This window comes from Rhinopithecus roxellana, chromosome 14 (genome assembly GCF_007565055.1).
Source record: "Rhinopithecus roxellana isolate Shanxi Qingling chromosome 14, ASM756505v1, whole genome shotgun sequence".
In the NCBI taxonomy this organism is placed as follows: domain Eukaryota; kingdom Metazoa; phylum Chordata; class Mammalia; order Primates; family Cercopithecidae; genus Rhinopithecus; species Rhinopithecus roxellana.
The window spans coordinates 36,389,730-36,409,608 of NC_044562.1; the positions used below are offsets into that span (position 1 = coordinate 36,389,730).

Consider the following 19,879-nt stretch of genomic DNA (forward strand, 5'->3'; position numbering starts at 1 on the left):
TTATTTTTTTATTTTATTATACTTTAGGTTCTAGGGTACATGTGCACAATGTGCAGGTTTGTTACATATGTATACATGTGCCATGTTGGTGTGCTGCACCCATCAAATCGTCATTTACATTAGGTATTTCTCCTAAGCTATCCCTCCCACTTCCCCCCGCCCCAAGACAGGCCCCAGTGTATGTGATGTTCCCTGCCCTGTGTCCAAGTGTTCTCATTGTTCAATTCCCACCTATGAGTGAGAACATGTGGTGTTTGGTTTTCTGTCCTTGCAATAGTTTGCTCAGAATGATGGTTTCCAGCTTCATCCATGTCCCTACAAAGGACAGGAACTCATCCTTTTTTATGGCTGCATAGTATTCCATGGTATATATGTGCCACATTTTCTTAATACAGTCTATCATTGATGGACATTTGGGTTGGTTCCAAGTCTTTGCTATTGTGAATAGTGCCACAATAAACATATGTGTGCATGTGTCTTTATAGCAGCATGATTTATAATCCTTTGGGTATATACCCAGTAATGGGATGGCTGGGTCAAATGGCATTTCTAGTTCTAGGTCCTTGACGAATCGCCACACTGTCTTCCACAATGGTTGAACTAGTTTACAGTCCCATCCACTTGGTCTTTTACTTTAGTAACAGCAAAGTTTCATTGGAAAAACATGGGCTTTAGAATCAGACCAAGGTTTAAATCCTATGTCTTCTACTTATTAGTTGTGTCATCTTGGGAAGTTAGTTGAGCTCACTGAGTCTCAGTTTCTTAAAGAGGAATAAAAATACTCCTACTTTTTATTGTTGTGATGATGTAATAAGATATAATAAAATAAAGTGACTTCCAGAATGCCTAGCCTACAGTCAGAGTTCATTTTCTGGTGTTAGTTTTCTTTCCTGCCACTTGTTATGTGCAATTACAGTACTTTTAGTGTGGATCATCTATTTAGAGGTTGGTTTGTGCTTCATAATCTCTCTCTCTCTTTCTTTTTCTCTCCTGTTTCTCTTCTCTCCAAAAAGTTTAGTTGAAGCCATTTCAAATTTTGGTGTGTGACTAACTGCTGAACAGAAAAACAAAACATACGCTTTTCGCAATCTCTCTCAGGCATCCCTGCCTTGGGTCTTGCCTGATGAAAATAAAATTAGCCACAGCAGTTGCCAGCCAGGCTCTGTGTGGCTTTTGTTCTTAAAGCCTCAGAATCTATTTAGAGAGCCCCAGGGTGACTCCCTCTCTCAGCAGCTCATGGGGTGGAAGGGGGTCACGGAGAGGGGGGTGCAGAATCTTCCCCTCTCAGCAGCTCTGGAATGTCTCATTAGACATTTGACATTGCAGGCTATGGCAAGCCCCTCACGAGCCACATCGGTCTGCGGGGTCTGGCAACTGGGCACGTCATTTGGGACTTTCCTGGGAGTACACAGGGAGGTTGCCGAGGGGAAATTGTGACCAATATCTGTGTCACTGTGAGAAGCAAGTCAGAGGAAGCAGGGCTGAATTGGTCGCTTTGTTTTGGTATGTTTGATGCCTGACATCTAAAGCACATGGGGAGGGGGGTAGGGGCAGACAATGCATATTTTGTTTGGTCTTGCTTCTATCCTCTTCCAAAATACTGTAAGAAGTTAGCCCACCATGAGGAATGGAAGAACAAAACCAGATAGCACTCAGAAATTTAAATATATTACCCCACAAATCACACTGAATAAAATACCTCCCTCCAGAAACACAGAGGTGGGAGACAAATGTTTAAAAAGTTTTCTACTGCAGCAGTCAGAGTGTAAAAGTTGTAAGATCTGTGAAATTCCTTCTCAGTGTCCCTCCACGCTCACTCTAACAGCCTTTTCTGCTGTGAAGCACACCCTGGGACACACACACACACACGATGACCCTCAAGGTTCCTACACTTCACCAGCCTCCAAATGCCCCACCACCCCCAGAGCGTAGTCTTTCCCCACCTTAGGATACCACATCTTAAGGCTACATTTTGATTTTTTAAGAATTCTTTTCAGACTTCACTTGTTACTCATTTCAATCTTTCCACTCCTGTAAAAATGTTTGTGTGGCACTAGTGGAGGAGAGGTAGCACAACGAAGAGTGGGGACGGAGTAATAACATTGAAACTCATTCCATATATGCCAGGTCCCATGCCAGGCACTGGGTTTATAATACTCTTCCCTACTCGCAAGGTGCTAGCTGTGTGGCATCGGGCAGTCAGGCAGTGAAAGTGTCAAAACAAATGTATCTAATTTCAAAACTAAGAAAATTGTGTGACATGACTGTAGAGGATATTATGGTGAGAGTACCAGGGAAGAATCCACTTAAAGAGGTGGTCAGGAGGTCCCCTCTGAGAAGGCAGCAATCACACTGAGACTGGGCAGCTGGAGAGGAGCAGACCTGGGAGAACCAGAGGTACGCCATTATAGGCCGGAGAAACACATCTAAAGGTACAAAGACCTTAGGGCAGAGAAGAGGAACTGGGAAACGGTCTGTGTTTCTGGAGCAAGGCAAGCAAGAGTATGGCTCTGGACACAGTGGAAGAGGTAGGCAACAGGCAGTCCCTACAGGGTCCTAAACAGGAAGAATGCAACGACAGCAGCTAACACCTATTTTGCACTTGCTCTACACCAGCATCGTGCTAAGCATTTTGCATTCATTAACTCATTTAGTCCCCACAGCAACCTGTGAGGTAAAGATGATTGTGGCCAGGCACGGTGGCTCATGCCTGTAATCCCAGCACTTTGGGAGGTTGAGGTGGGCAGATCACGAGGTCAGGAGTTTGAGACCAGCCTGGCCAACATGGTGAAACCCCTCTCTACTAAAAATACAAAAAATTAGCTGGGTGTGGTGACATGCACCTATAATCCCAGTTACTCAGGAGACTGAGGCAAGAGAATCATTTGAACCAGGAGGCAGAGGTTGCAGTAAGCCAAGATCATGCCACTGCACTCCAGCCCGGGCGACAGTGCAAGACTCCGTCTCAAAAAAAAAAAAAGGAATATATATATATATATTTACTTTATTTATTTATTTATTTATTTGTAGATGGGGTCTCACTGTCACCCAGACTGGAGTGCAAGGGCACAATCATAGTTCACTAGCCTTGAACTCCTGGGCTGAGGCCATCCTCCCACCTCAGACTCGCAAGTAACCAGGACTCCATGCATACCACCACACCCAGCTAATTTTTTAAAATTTTTTGTAGAGATGGTCTCACTTTGCTGCCCTGCTTGGTCCCAAACTCCTGGCTTCAAGTGATCCTCCAGCCTTGGCCTCCCAAAGTGCTGGGATTCCAGGCATGAGCCATCGTGCCAGGCCATGCTTATTCTCCTTTTACATATGAAGGAACTGAAGCACAGAAATTTTGCATGAGGTGCCTGCATTCACACAACTGGAAAGTGGTGGAGCCACCTAGATGGAGTGTGCGCTTTTACCAAGATACTTATTCCAATTCTTTCATTAAAGATTTAAAGAGGGAGTCATGATCTCATTTGCATTTTTTAAAGAATTTCTAGCCAGGTGCAGTGGCTCTCACTTGTAATCCCAGCACTTTGGGAGGCCAAGGCAGGCAGATCACTTGAGGTCAGGAGTTCAAGACCAGCCTGGCCAACATGGAAAAACCCCGTCTCTATTAGAAATGCAAAAATTAGCCAGGCATGGTGGGCGCCTGTAGTTCCAGCTACTCAGAAAGCTGAGGCAGGAGAATCTCCTGAACCTGGGAGGTAGAGGTTGCAGTGAGCCGAGATCACACCACTGCACTGCACTCCAGCCTAGGCAACAGAGTGAGACTCCATTTCAAAAAAAGAAGAAAGGAAAGGAAAAGAGAGGAGAGAAAAGGGAAGGGAGGGGAGAGAAAAAGGGAGGGGAGGGGAGGGGAGGACAGGAGAGGAGAGGAGAGGAGAGGAATTTCTTTGCCCTCATTATGAGAAATGGATCACAGAGGTCAAGAGTGGAAGTGTGGTGGGTAGGCTGTTAAAAGGCTGTTGCAGTGGTCCCTGAGAGATGATGGTGGCGATGGAAAGAAGTGGATAGGCTAAGATTCTTTTTAGAGTTACCATACCTGCCTGCCCTCTACTTCAAAGATGCTCCTGGGCCCAACTCTGGGCAGCTGAATACCAAAAATGACATGGGAACCAAAAATACTACAATGGAGTGTTACCTCTCTGCACCTTTACAAGAATGTCAATGTCATGTCCTGCTAAAAGACAAGACATGTCCAGAAAAGTAAACCATTCTCTGGGAGCCCTTCAAACATGTGCTTTTCAAACCAGGGTTCGAGTACCCTCAGGATATGCAGCCTTATGCCAAGGAGTACACCAGTTCACAAGTTTGCAGAATATAACTCTTCCTGGAGTGTCAATATTACTTTAAGACTGAGTGGCTTTTATGTAAGATGAATATATTTGAAAAGAATGGGCCAGCACAGTGGCTCATGCCTGTAGCCCCAATACTTTGGGAGGCCGAGGTGGGAGAATACCTGGAGGCCTGGAGTTTGAGACCAGCCTGATGGTAGAGGGTCTTGCCTCTGTGTTGATGGCGGCTGACTGATCAGAGTGGTGGTTGCTGAAGGTTGGGGTGGCTGTAGCAATTTCTAATTTAATTTTTTTCTCTTTTGGCATAGAGTCTTGCCCAGTCGCCCAGGCTGGAGCACAATGATGTGATCTCAGCTCACTGCAACCTCCGCCTCCTGGGTTCAAGCAATCCTCCCACCTTGGCCTCTTAGGTAGCTGGGACCAAGCAAGGTATCCACCACCACGCTGGCTATTGTTTTAGAGACAAGGTCTTACTATGTTGCCCAGGCTGGTCTTGAATTCCTGAGCTCAAGTGATCCACCTGCCTCAGCCTCCCAAAGTGCTGGGATTACAGCATGAGCTACTGCGCCTGGTCAGCTGTGGCAATTTCTTAAAATAATACAATGAAATTTGCTGCATCAATTGGCTCTTTCTTTCACGAAAGATTTCTCTCTAGCATATGATGCCGTTTGATGGCATTTTAACCACAGTAGAGCTTCTTTCAAAATGGGAGTCAATCCTCTCAAACCCTCCCTCCAACTGCTTTATCATCTAAGTTTATGTAATATTCTAAATCCTTCATTGTCATTTCAACAGTGTTCACAGCATCTTCACCAGGAGTAGATTCCATTTTAAGAAACCACTTTCTAGGCTGGGCACAGTGGCTTACCCTTATAATCCCAGCACTTTGGGAGGCCGAGGCAGGAGGATCACTTGAGGTCAGGAGTTTGAGACCACCCTGGCCAACATAGTAAAACTCTATCTCTACTAAAAATACAAAGACCAGCCTGACCAACATGGTGAAACCCTGTCTCTAATAAAAATACAAAATTAGCCACACATAGTGACACACCTGTAATTCCAGCTACTTGGGAGGCTGAAGCAAGAGAATTGCTTGAACCTTTGATTGATCTGGGCAGAGGTTGCAGTGAGCCAAGATCATGCCATTGCACTGCAGCCTGGGCAACAAAAGCAAAACTCAGTCTCAAAAATAAATAAATAAATAATAAATAAAAATGCAAAAATTAGCTGTGCATGGTGGTGCATGCCTGCATTCCCAGCTACTCAAGAGGCTGAAGCACAAGAATCACTTGAACCTGGGAAGTGGAGGTTGCAGTGAGCGGAGATCGTGCCACTGCACTCCAGCCTGGGCAACACAGTGAGACTCCATCTCAAAAAAACAACAACAAAAAAAGAAAGAAACCACTTTCTTTCTTTGCTCATCCACAAGAAGCAACTCCTCATCCATTCAGGCTTTACTATGAGATTGCAGCAATTTAGTCCCATCTTTAGGCTTCACTTCTAATTCTAGCTCTATTTTCACCACATGAACCCCTCAAAGTCATCCATGAAAACTGGAGTCAACCTCTTTCAAACTCCTGTTCATGTTGATATTTTGACCTCCTCCCATGAATCATAAATGTTCTTAATGGCATCTAGAATAGTGAATCCTCTCCAGAAGGTTTTAATTTATTTTGCCCAGATCCATCAGAGGAATTACTATCTATGGCAGCTATAGCCTTACAAAATGTATTCCTTAAATATATGACTTGAAAGTCAAAATGGCTCCTTGATCCATGGGCTGCAGAATGGATGTTGTGTTAGGAGGCACGAAAACATTAATCTTCTTCCTCCCTAGTAGCTGGGACTCTGAGAAAGCGCGCCTGTTCCGCGACCATCACGCACCTCCCCTCCGCCTGGCGCCATATACCGCTGCCTGGGTGAGGCGCTGCTGCTGTACCAGGCCGGGCCCGCAGCCCTGGGCTCAGCGGCCGCTGTTGCTGGGCCGGGCCGGGGACAGCCCGCCGCCGCCCCCCAGCCGGGGCTCGCATTGGCCGCCCGGCGCCGCCACAGCGAGGCGGTGGCCGACCGCGAGGACGACCCCAACTTCTTCAAGATGGTGGAGGACTTCTTCGACCGCGGCGCCAGCATCGTGGAGGACAAGCTGGTGGAGGACCTGAGGACCTGTGAGAGCGAGGAGCAGAAGCGGAACCGGGTGCGCGGCATCCTGCGGCTCATCAAGCCCTGCAATCATGTGCTGAGTCTCTCCTTCCCCATCCGGCGCAACGACGGCTCCTGGGAGGTCATCGAAGGCTGCCGAGCCCAGCACAGCCAGCACCGCACGCCCTGCGGGGGAGGTATCTGTTACAGCACTGATGAGAGTGTAAATAAAGTAAAAGCTTTGGCTTCTCTGATGACATACAAGTGTGCAGTAGCTGATGTGCCGTTTGGGGCTGCTAAAGCTGGTGTTAAGATCAATCCCAAGAACTATACCGATAATGAATTGGAAAAGATCACAAGGAGGTTCACCATGGAGCTAGCAAAGAAGGGCTTTATTGGTCCTGGCATTGATGTGCCTGCCCCAGACATGAGCAAAGGTGAGCGGGAGATGTCCTAGATCGCTGATACCTATGCCAGCACCAAAGGGCACTATGATATTAATGCACACGCCTGTGTTACTGGTAAACCCATCAGCCAAGGGGGAATCCATGGACGCATCTCTGCTACTGGCGGTGGTGTCTTCCATGGGATTGAAAACTTCATCAATGAAGCTTCTTACATGAGCATTTTAGGAATGACACCAGGGTTTGGAGATAAAACATTTGTTGTTCAGGGATTTGGTAATGTGGGCCTACACTCTATGAGATATTTACATCGTTTTGGTGCTAAATGTATTGCTGTTGGTGAGTCTGATGGGAGCATGTGGAATCCAGATGGTAGTGACCCAAAGGAACTGGAAGACTTCAAATTGCAACATGGGTCCATTCTGGGCTTCCCCAGGGCAAAGCCCTATGAAGGAAGCATCTTGGAGGCCGACTGTGACATACTGATTCCAGCTGCCAATGAGAAGCAGTTGACCAAATCCAGCGCACCCAGAGTCAAAGCCAAGATCATTGCTGAAGGTGCCAATGGGCCAACAACTCCAGAAACTGACAAGATCTTCCTGGAGAGAAACATTATGACTATTCCAGATCTCTACTTGAATGCTGGAGGAGTGACAGTATCTTACTTTGAGTGGCTGAAGAATCTGAATCATGTCAGCTACGGCCGTCTGACCTTCAAATATGAAAGGGATTCTAACTACAACTTGCTCATGTCTGTTCAAGAGAGTTTAGAAGGAAAATTTGGAAAGCACGGTGGAACTGTTCCCATTGTATCCACAGCAGAGATCCAAGACAGGGTATCGGGTGCATCTGAGAAAGACATCGTGCACTCTGGCTTAGCATACACAATGGAGCGTTCTGCCAGGCAAATTATGTGCACAGTCATGAAGTATAACTAACCTGGGATTGGACCTGAGAACAGCTGCCTATGTCAATGCCATTGAGAAAGTTTTCAAAGTGTACAATGAAGCCGGTATGACCTTCACATAGATGGATCGTGGCTGACTTCCTCACTACCCTCTTAACCTGTAACTTCTGCAGACCTATCACAAGTTTACATGTAACCACAGAAATCCCTTTCTCTCCTGACATTAATAATGGATACCATTCTCAACAAGTCAGTCCAAATCAGCCCCTTAAGGAGAAAGAAATTAAGGTTTGGGGATCATGTACAAGCTGAGTGTGAAAGTAGAAATCACCTACACCAGAGAGCCATTTTGGTATTTTGCCTTTAAAAATAAAGTCTCCTCCATCTGGCTGTGCAGCCTTGTTCTGTGGCTGTCCCCAACACAATCAGTGCTATTGCTGGGGAAGGGACAGTCAAGAGCAGTCAGTTGCTTACTTATTTTCCTCTGGACGAGTGTGGGACACACTGTGACTTTAACCCATTTAAGAAGTAGGTGTGTGGCCTTTTCAGAAGGTGGCATGGTCCTCAAGTGAGTTCTTAGTGTTTTATATCAGCAAAATAACTCAATTTTGCAGGTTGCAAACAAATATAAAAGCTGTTTCTGTTTATGAATTTTATTCTTTTAGAATAAAATAAGTACATGCTGCTGTAATAAAATTGCTTTTAATCACTTAACAAGCCTAACCTTGACTCAAACAGTGAATGCCTATAAAAAATAACAAATAAAAAAACTAGTATTTTTATATCATAAAACAGTGTCATTTATAGCTTATCAGTCATGTATTGCTGTCCAGCAAACATTAAAAGCCCTGTGGATAAATAAGTTATCTTCATACTTGCAAAATGGTGGAGGCTATTTTCATTAAAACTGTCAGAATTTGCTAACTATAATTACGACACATAGTCCAAAGAATGCAGTAACCTTTTTATCATGTTAACTAATTGGTCTCTTTTGAAGATCTATGGTTGACTAATTAAACAATAATTCAAGTAGAGTGTCCCAGAAAAAAACCACTTGGGCTCCCTGTTTGTAGTCTGGCTGGCTCTGAGCATTGCCAATGGCCCCTACTCACCTGATTTTGTGTCCTCTCCTTTTAGAGGCTTTGCATTCTGCACCCAGCTTCGCTAACAGTGGGCTGAAAACAACCTTGGGTTGAGTGTTTCATTTGGGAGTTATTTGGTCAGGGCCTTTTGAATAGTAGTGTCCCCATGAAGTGCTAGATAATATATGTGTAAGAATCAGCTTTTTTTTTTTTTAAACGATAACACCCTTTCAGAAATTTCTAACTACTTCGTAACTGCATGGCTTAACCTGGTGATAAAAGCAGTTATTAAAAGTCTACGTTTTCAAAAAAAAAAAGAAAACATTAATCTTCTTGTATATCTTGATCAGAGCTCTTAGGTGATCAAGTACGTTGTCAATAAGCATAATATTTTGAAAGGTATCTTTTTTTCTGAGCAGGGGGTCTGAATAGTGGGCTTAAACTATTCAGTAAACCGTACTATAAACAGATGTGCTGTCATCCAGGCTTTGTTTTCCATGTCTAGATCACAGGCAGAGTAGATCTAGCATAATTCTTAAGGGCCCTAGGATTTTTAGAATAGTAAATAAGCATTGGCTTCAACTTAAAGCATTGGCTTCACCAACTGCATTAGTCCCTAACAAGATAGTTAACCTGTCCTGTGAAGCTTTGAAGCCTGGCATTAACTCCCCCTCTCTAGCAATGAAAGTCCTGGATGACATCTTCCACTATAAGGTTGTTTTACTGACATTGAAAATCTGTAGTTTTAGGCCAGGCACGGTGGCTCACGCCTGTAATCCCAACACTTTGGGAGGCTGAGGCGGGTGGATCATTTGAGATCAGGAGTTCGAGACCAGCCTGGCTAACATGGTGAAACCCCATCTCTACTAAAAAAACAAAAATTAGCTGGTTGTGGTGGCGGGCACCTGTAATCTCAGCTACTTGGAAGACTGAGGCAGGAGAATCGCTTGAGCCTGGGGAGGTAGAGGTTGCAGTGAGCCGAGATCGCGCCATCCTACCCCAGCCTGAGTGAAAGAGTGAGACCCTGTCTCAAAATAAATAAATAAATAAATAAATAATAAATAAAAATCTGTAATTTTGTGTAGCCACCTTTATCTATTCTCTTAGCTGGATCTTCTAGATAACTTGCTGTAGCTTCTACATCAGCACTTGCTCCTTTGCCTTGCAATTTTATGTTAAGGAGACAGCTTCTTTCCTTAAACTTTATGAACCAACCTCTGTCGGCTTCCAACTTTCCTTCCACAGCTTCCTCACCTCTCTCAGCCTTCATAGAATGGAATAGAGTTAGGATCTTGCTCTGGATTCGACTTTGGCTTAAGGGACTGCTTGTGGCTGGTTTGATCTTCTATCCAAACCATTAAAACTGTCTCCATATCATCAAGAATTCTGTTTTGCTTTCTTATCATTCATTCACTTTTATTTTCCTTCAAGAACTTTTCCCTTACATTTACAACTTGGCTAACTGACACAAGAGGCCTACTTTACCGCCTGTCTCAGCTTTGACATGTCTTCCTCACTAAGCTTAATAATGATTCCCAGCTTTCGATTTAAAATGAGAAACTTTTGACTCTTCTTTTCACTTGAACACCTAGAGGCTGTTTCAGGGTTATTCATTGGCCTAATTTCAGGGAATGGGGGGCTCGAGGAGAGGGAGAGAGATGGGGGGAGGGCCAGTGAGTGAAGCAGTCAGAACTCCCACAACATTTATCAATTAAATTCGCCATTTGATATGGACAAGGTTGCCGGTGGCCCAAAACAATTACAATAGTAACATCAAAGATCATTGATCACAGACCACCATAACAATAGAATAATAATGAAAAACATTGAAATATTGCAAGAATTACTAAAATGTGACACCAAGACATGAAGTGAGTACACACCTTTGGAAAAATGGCACTAATAGACTTGCTCAATGCAGGATTGCCGCAAACCTTCAATTTGAAAAAAAAAAAAAAAAAAAAAAAAAAAAAACACAGTATCTGCAAAACACAGTAAAGCAAAGCACAATAAAGCAAGGTAGGATTGTGTTAGCGTCTTCAAATACTGAGAGCAAGAAAACAGACCTGGAGCCACAAAGCCCAGAGTTTTCACATTATATAATCCCAAAGTAAGAAAGGAGGAGATTATAATTAACTGTGTAATTACCACAGCATACAACTAATTTTAAAACACATACCTCTAAAAGGGAACTTGGGGCATGTACAATTGTAAAGATGATCTAGTGATGCCCTAAACTTTCAATCAGAAACAAATTTGATTCCACTGGTCACTTTGGTATGATAGTAAATAAGTACATTTAAAGGAAATGAAATATATACTGTAATTAGAAAACCAATTTGAACTAGGAAACTAAACTTTACTGGTTTTTTTGTTTGTTTTTCATTTTTCTTTTTGTTTTCTTTTGTTTTTGAGATGGAGTCTTGCTCTGTCATCCAGGCTGAAGTGCAATGGCACGATCTCGGCTCACCACAATCTCCATCTCCCGGGTTCAAGTGATTCTCCGGCCTCTGCCTCCCAAGTAGCCAGGATTACAGGCATGAGCCACCATGCCCAGCTAATTTTGTATTTTCAGTAGATATGGGGTTTCTCCATGTTGGTCAGGCTGGTCTCGAACTCCTGACCTCAGGTGATCTGCCTGCCTCGGCCTCCCAAACTGTTGGGATTACAGGAGTGAGCCACCGCACCCGGCCTACTGGGTTCTTGGGAACCACTACTGAACAATGCAAATTCTTCATGGTGTTCTGCCATAACCATGAATGATGTCAAACAAATAATAATAATGATTTATCTCTTAAAATTTATAGCCTGATATTAAAAATTAAAACAGAAAATTACATTAAAATTACTTTTGTCTTTTTTGTCTTTAAGCTTAAAAGATCATTTGAAAACTTTTCAGACCTTTAGAATTTAGAGAGCTGTCAACCAGGGAAACTTCAATGTGACATTGTGCTGCACAAAAACCGAAATGTTTAACCAGCACATAACCATGGGAAAAATGTCTCCTATAGCAAAATAGGAGACAAAAGAACTTCCATAAAATCAGTTTGTGTAGGCCAGCTGGTTATTGTCGACTATTCAAGAAAAAGTCAAAGAGGCCCTCCCTTAAAACTTCCTTCCCAGCAGGAATTCTTTTGACAATGACTTTTGTTTAGGGTCTTCCTGTCCCTGTTTTTCTTTTTTTTTCCTTTTAACCCATCATTGAGGTAAAGAATTGTTCTGTGTTTAGGTCTTTTGAAGTAAACTTACCTAGCATTAATTTTAATATCATGCCTTTAATTTCAAATATTAGCATTTTTATGCTGTTTCTCTTAATGGTATAATTAACATGCATACAACGGATAGATCCACAGCCAAATTTTGATTTCAAAATGAAGATCACTTCCAGATGCCTTTTAGATTGATTTTCCACTTGCTTCTCACTGTGCCACACTATTTTATCTTGTTTTTGCTATTGTAGTTTTTATGTGTATAGTTGGATTTTAATTCAGTGAAGTGAAAAAAAAAAAAAAAGTGTTGATCTTTGGGGAGAAAGAAAAACTTTCCAAGAGGAGGAGGATATTATTGATTCCACCAAAACAAATGTTTTTTAATTGCAATGTTTTTCCTTCAGTTTCCTATGTGGGTTATTTAAGGATTTAGATGGTTTTACGAGCCACTTAGTATTTACAACCCTTCTTAATTGTATCCTTTTCCTCACAGGGGAACATTTGCCTAAATCTTTGGAAGGATTTTTTATCTATGAAGAAGAAGGTTCTGGAGTTCCAGGTTCTAGTAGGAAAGGAAATGATGCCATCGTAGTGGAACAATGGACTGTTATTGAGGTGAGCTGCAGTTTTCTGACAATTTAGCTTTACATATATAAATATAATATATATTATATATATGTTTGGTTTGGGGTTGTTTTTTGTTTTTTTTCTTGTTTGTTTGTTTGTTTTTTGAGACAGGGTCTTACTCTGTCACCCAGGCTGGAGTGCATCACAGTTCACTGCAGCCTCAACTTCCCCTGGCTCAGGTGATTCTCCAACCTCAGCCTCCCAGGTAGCTGGGACTACAGGCATGCATCACCATACTCAGTTAATTTTTTTGTATTTTTTGTAGAGACACGGTCTCGCCATGTTGCCCAGGCTATACATATTTTATTTTACATGTTAAAGCTCTTCAGTGCTGGCACATGCAGTATCCTTAAACACATATTTGTTTAGTGTTTAGAATCTCATCACAAATGCATGAACACACTTTTTTCAGATTTGTGAAAAGGTAATTTGCTTTATCCAATGTTAAATGTTTTTGCAAGATAGAGAAATAATTATGCATAAGTAGCAGTAAGTTCCCAAAAATTTTAAGCCAAAAACACATCACCTGGCACTGAGCTTCTCTTTACAGCATTCTGTGACAACTGATTGAAATTAAAAAATTCAGTCACTCACCTAGTGTTTTGTCTCCAATCAACCAATGTGACTGAGGTTTTTTTAACCTTGTGAATGACTTTCAAAGGCAAAAATATCCAAAAGATGTTCTCTCTCTCACCAGGCCAAACATGTACACACAGCATTGTCCTTCACAATCAGAGATAACATTGCTGCTGATGTTGTGCACCCTGAATTCAGATGTCACTGAATGGACTGCCCTTGAGGTGTACACACTGAATTCAGGTATATTCTGTTTTGTATGTGAGGCCTTCCCTGACAGGCTGTTTCAGGGACACTTTTACCTTTCTGACTGTACAAAGGTTAAGAGACATAGCCCATTTTCAAAGAAACCAGAAAACCCATTGAGTGGGGAAAAAGGATTTGGGGGAAGAGGTAAAGCTCCAAGCAAAACTCAATTCCAAATTAAGTAAAAAGCGGTGGAAAGACTCCCCACACCCAAGCACCTATCATCCTCAATACCACTATCGTCACTCTCCACTCTTGTCCTCACTTCCTGGTCCCTAGACCAGTGTTTCTGAAAATGTGTTCTAGAAACTTCTTGGATCCAAATCCCCTAAGGAGCTCGTGTGAAAATGCAGACTCTGCCTGGCACAGCGGCTCATGCCTGTAACCCCAGCACTTTAGGAGGTGATGTGGGAGGATAACTTGAGCCTGAGAGTTCAAGACCAGCCTGGGCAACATAGTGAGACTCCATCTCTACAAAAAAATTTAAAAATTAACCAGGCATAGTGTCATGCACCTGTAGTCCCAGTTCCTCAGGCGGCAGAGGCGGGAGGATAGTTTGAGCTCAGGAAATTGAGGTTAAAGTGAGTTATGATTGTGCCACTGCACCCTAGCCTGGATGGAGGGATGAGACCCTCTCTTAAAATAAAATAAAATAAAATAAAATAAAATAAAATAAAATGCAGATTCCCAGCTTCCCAACCCCATATATTAAATTTCAAGAACCACTGCCCTAACAAGACCAAAGGAAGGCCCAAACTTCGGACAACCGGATGGAAACCTCTCTCCTTTACCAGTGTTTCTAACTTGGTTCAATTATTAGAAGGAAGCAAAGCAGAACATGAAGCCCAGGAAGGCTGCAACGGATGAAAGTGAACTCCCCTCATCCTAACACGTATCACCCTTTGTTGTAATTGTGTGCTTGGTTGTCTTTGCCATTAGAGTATGAGCTTTTATGCCTATTCATGCAGGGATGTGAAATCAAAACAGATTATGGCCCTCTGCTGCACACTCTGGCTGAATTCGGATGGCTTCTGACAAGCGTGTTGCCCACACCTGTATTGAGACATGACAGGTAAGGCAAAAGCATCCTTACATACTATCACTTAATTCTAATATATAACTTCATTTGTTAGATAGTTCAGTTCAACAAATATTTGTTTAATGCCTACAGAAAACATTTCACTGAGCTTCTAATTTGATTTTATGGACCTTAGAGGTTAGTAAATCTAGTCCTTGGCATTATAGATGTATAAGCTGTTAGGCTCTGCAACACATATGCAAAACTGTCCTCACCCCAGCACACAGCCTGGTTTAGGACACAGTAAGGTTCCAGAGCGAGCAGGATGGAGGTGCGCTTCTGCCACCACCCCTCCAGTGTGGTGAGTTAGTTCCCCTTGGCACATGGACTTGGTAGCTGTTTCCGTTAAAATAAATACCTACATTAGAACCAAATGCCAGTATTTTATACGTACTAACTTTCCTTTTCCTTTTCTCCTTTTACTAACTTTCTTGGAAAGGAAAAATTGAATCTTACTTTTTTGAGAGAGGGAAACAGAAACCAAGTAAGTCATTATGTAAAATGCTTTGCTATTCCTGGGACCCAGAGATGTGTCCTCTGCCTGCTTTGGCATCCAGGAAATGACTGGCTGCCAAGGCTGTCCTGCCTGGGCAGGTGACTACCTGCAGAGTACAGCACAGTACCACCTGGGCCTTCCCTTTTAGCAGTGTCAATATGGTTCAACATTCTTAGTGATTGGCAGGTGTGACTAAGGAAGGCAACCTCCCCTTCCTTAGTCTAATCCATTTCACTCACCTTCTCTGGCCTTCCCAGTTTAGCAACTTAGCCCTGTCCAGTATCCCAGTATCCCACATTTAAAAATCTTTGATCGGCATGGCTTTATCTGAAAAGCCACACCTTCTTCAGGTAGGGAAAGGAATTATGGTGGATATAAAGCAAAGATATTCAAGTTTAAAGAACAAAAAAAGAATGTTTGCAGTAAACAAAACAATTAATCTACTTTTCTTCCCAGAGCTCTGTAGTAACTGTTCTCAAATTGAGTGATGACTCCTTGAAGCATGATTTCCCAACCTCTTCTACTCTGTGACATACCTATCAAATAACAGAACAGTAGTAATTCTCAAGATTCAGTCTTCATGAAACGGGAGAATTCCCTGATACCCCTGCCCCCAACCTTGCAGGACGTGTAACAGGGGTGTGGCTTGTCTGTTTACCCTCTGCATGCTCAAACCACTTATGGGAGAGGAAGCACACAGATGGGCAGTTGCAGGAGCTGGGACGAGTGCTCTGGGGCTCTGGCCCCATGGTAGCGTCTAGGGGTGGGTGTCTGCGACTCCCAAAGCCCAAGTAGGCATGTGTTACAGTGCTCTTTTAGTTTTGCCATCTGCAGACGGCTTAAGTGTTAACCAGCTCAGTGTCCTCTCAGTACCTAGGTCCTTGTCCAGTGTCCAGGAAGAACCAAGTTGCACAGGGAATTGAGGATGGTGATTGTGCAGGTTTTATTGAGGATGGAGGTGGGATGCAGTGGGAAGATGATCATCTCCTGGAGTTTGACCATCTAGCAGCCTCTCTCTTCTCCAACCATCTCCAGCCAAACTCTTCTCAGCATTCAGACGCTCCTTCTCTTATCTCTGCCACGCCATTCTGAATTTTAAATTCTAAAAATCAAATTTAAAAGGCAAAAAGTCAATCAATCAATAAAAATATGTGGAAGCTGTACATGGTTTCTGGCCCTGAAGGAGCCTGTGAACTGGTTAAGCTTACGTTTCATACATACAAAACGAGGGGCTTACATTCTGGTCAGAGCACATCAAGCTTATGTATTGTGTAATATAATACAGTAACTCATCAAGGGCTACTTGAGGTGTCTTAGTCTATAGGTTCTATAGGAATATTAAAAAGAAGAGACAGGCCGGGTGCAGTGGCTCACGCCTGTAATCCCAGCACTTTGGAAGGCCAAGGCGGGCGGATCACGAGGTCAGGAGATCAAGACCATCTTGGCTAACACAGTGAAACCCCGTCTCTACTAAAAATACAAAAAATTAGCCGGGCGTGGTGGCGAGCGCCTGTAGTCCCAGCTACTCGGGAGGCTGAGGCGGGAGAATGACATGAACCCGGGAGGCAGAGCTTGCAGTGAACCAAGATTGTGCCACTGCACTCCAGCCTGGGCGACAGAGCGAGACTCTGTCTCAAAAAAAAAAAAAAAATTTATAAAAAGAAGAGACATTTTAAACTGTCAAAGTTAGATGGGATCATCAAATACTAAAGAGATTAGAGGGCATCATCATCACCATTTAGCAGATTTCCATTTAGGAATCTGCTACTAACTCTGTATAGAAGGTAGCCAAAAAATGTAATTTTAACAGTAATTGCCATTATTTAACGAGGCTCACTACAACACACAATGTCTACTCTTCTTTTGTATGCCAAGGAGCATTGTGCAATATTGGTGTTTATTTTGTTCCTTTGCATTTTGTAATTGGAGTCCTGCCAAGTGCCTGCAACATAGGCAATATAGGATGAAGGTCGTTTGGTACAAGGATTGTTGGTAAAGCTTGTTTATCCTCTGCCTTTTTATTCTTGCACAAATATACTGTCCCTGTGATGTGTCACATGCTGTTCTTAGCTGCTTTAGTACACACAATGATGTAATCATTGTCAATTATGTCATCTTTACAAATAAAGAAAAATGTTATATACAGTTGACCTTGGTCAAGGTAGAGGATAGAGCCCGAAGTTTTTAGTCTCTGAAACTAGAGGAATGGTTACAAGCTGCCCAGGCTTTGGAGCTAAGCAGATCTTGTTTTAATTATAGCTTCATCATTGTCTAGCTGTATGATTTGGGCAAGTCATCTAACATTTTTTTTTTTTTTTTTTTTTTTTGAGACGGAGTCTCGCTCTGTCGCCCAGGCTGGAGTGCAGTGGCTGGATCTCAGCTCACTGCAAGCTCCGCCTCCTGGGTTCACGCCATTCTCCTGCCTCAGCCTCCCGAGCAGCTGGGACTACAAGCGCCCGCCACTACGCCCGGCTAGTTTTTTGTACTTTTTAGTAGAGACGGGGTTTCACTGTGTTAGCCAAGATGGTCTTGATCTCCTGACCTCGTGATCCGCCCGTCTCAGCCTCCCAAAGTGCTGGGATTACAGGCTTGAGCCACCGCGCCCGGCCTTCATCTAACATTTTTAAGATAAATTTGCTTATCTGAAAAATGGTACAGTAATATCAATTTTAGTGGATTATCACGATGACTAAGATAATACATGCAAAGTACCTATACAGGGCCCGGGCATATTAGGCTAATGAATTAGGGCTAATGTTTTGGGACCTAATCCTTAGCAGAACCAAAATTTCTGATAAGCTGAAACCAGTGTTCAGGCATGATAGCTTGGCCTGTCCTAAATCAGGATGTTTCAGAAAATGTAAATACTGTAGCTCACTATATACAAAATCAGCACTGAAGATGACAAGACAATAAAAGCAACAGAAATACATAAGGACATTATTAAGATATCTGCTTACACATATTCTCACACCCAGAAAAACAAACATCTATCATCATCTTCCTTTTGCGACCCACATGTTGAAAACATAACTTAAAACTACTGCCAGTGAAAACCTTCTTCCTTACATATGTTTGTCTTATATGCAACAATAGAGTCTTAAGTAATTTCAACATTTTCCCTATTCTTTTATCACCTAAGCCATACTCGAATGGCCTGTGTATAAGATGTTTTCCCCTCACTCAAATATATCCTGTTACTGGATTACATAGATATAGTGTGTCCCTAGGTTAAAGTTGTTGCTTCAATTACCCTAGGCAGTATCTCACCACTAAGGTTTAAAACTGCATTACCATGGAAATGTCATGATGCTGTAATCTTATATCACCACATTATTCCAGAGTTATTGTTATCGGTCCTGAAAACATGCCAGAATCCCTTCTTAATCGTTATCACTATTAATAATACCAGTGAGCTCAATCCTTTTGCCCTTCAGGAGCTCAAGGTGGAAGTTGACACTAAACTCTTCAGAGCAAATTTGGTGGAGGAGCAAACTTGCTGAGCTAGCAGCTAATATTTTTGACCTTAAAAAACCACCAAAATAAAGGGGAAGGAAGAACCAAAGTTCCCTATGTTTGGCTACCTCAAAACAGCAACATGGCTCGCCTCTCCGAATCCTGGAGTGTGAGCAGGAATGTGCATTGTAACAGGAATCCCAAAGTGATTTTGATGCACTTTCGGAAACACTGAATTCTAACCTTACATTGAGAGAGAGAAAGTGAGAAAGGTAAGGGAGGTGGTGAGAGAAAGAGAGGGAACTTAGGAACAAGGATAGAGAAAGACATGCACTCATTTATATCTAGAAGGCAGAATTTAAAGGCAGGGGCCTTTTGGTCCAGTTGAATCGTTATACGATACCGAGAACATTAAAAAGTCTGGTCTTCAAGCGGACCTAATAGACAACTACAGAACTCTCCACCCCAAACCAACAGAATATACATTCTTCTCAGCATCACATCATACTTATTCTAAAATTGACCTCATAATTGAAAGTAAAACACTCCTCAGCAAATGTAAAAGAACAGAAATCACAACAAACTGTCTCTCAGACCACAGTGTAATCAAATTAGAACTCAAGATTAAGAAACTCACTCAAAACCTCACAACTACGTGGAAACTGAACAACCTGCTCCTGAATGACTATTGGGTAAATAACAAAATGAAGGCAGAAATAAAGATGCTCTTTGAAACCAATGAGAACAAAGACACAATGTACCAGAATCTCCCGGACACATTTAAAGCAGTGTGTAGAGGGAAATTTATAGCACTAAATGCCCATAAGAGAAAGCAGGAAAGATCTAAAATCGACACCCTAACATCACAATTAAAAGAACTAGAGAAGCAAGAGCAAACAAATTCAAAAGCTAGCAGAAGACAGGAAATAACTAAGATCAGAGCAGAACTGAAGGAGACAGAAACGCAAAACACCCTTCAAAAAATCAATGAATCCAGGAGCTGGTTTTTTTAAAAGATCAACAAAATACATAGACCAAGACCACTAGCCAGACTAATAAGAAAAGAGAGAAGGATCAAATAGATACAATAAAAAATGATAAAGGGGATATCACCACCAATCCCACAGAGATACAAACTACCATCAGAGAATACTAGACGCCTCTATGCAAATAAACTAGAAAATCTAGAAGAAATGGATAAATTCCTGGACACATACACCCTCCCAAGACTAAACCAGGAAGAAGTTGAATCTCTGAATAGACCAATAACAGGTTCTGAAATTGAGGCAATAATTAATAGCCTACCAACCAAAAAAAGTCCAGGACCAGACAGATTCACAGTCAAATTCTACCAGAGGTAC

The 19,879-nt window shown here is 42.5% G+C and overlaps 2 protein-coding genes across 4 annotated transcripts in view; both read left to right on the forward strand.

Moving 5' to 3' along the window:
- The window catches only part of RFTN2 (raftlin family member 2), a 94,194-nt gene that overhangs the window by 41,999 nt on the left and 32,316 nt on the right, over positions 1-19,879 (forward strand). For all 3 annotated transcript variants that reach the window (XM_010381632.2, XM_030916515.1, XM_030916514.1), the window contains exons 6-7: positions 12,533-12,654; positions 14,457-14,560. In XM_010381632.2, coding sequence (XP_010379934.1) covers positions 12,533-12,654; positions 14,457-14,560 — 226 coding nt within the window. The remainder of the gene's footprint in view (positions 1-12,532; positions 12,655-14,456; positions 14,561-19,879) is intronic.
- Positions 6,379-7,870, forward strand: LOC104676750 (glutamate dehydrogenase 1, mitochondrial-like). Its single transcript, XM_010381630.2, is given in 2 exon segments — positions 6,379-7,773; positions 7,775-7,870. Coding segments are annotated over 2 exon segments (1,476 nt in total). The 5' UTR covers positions 6,379-6,393.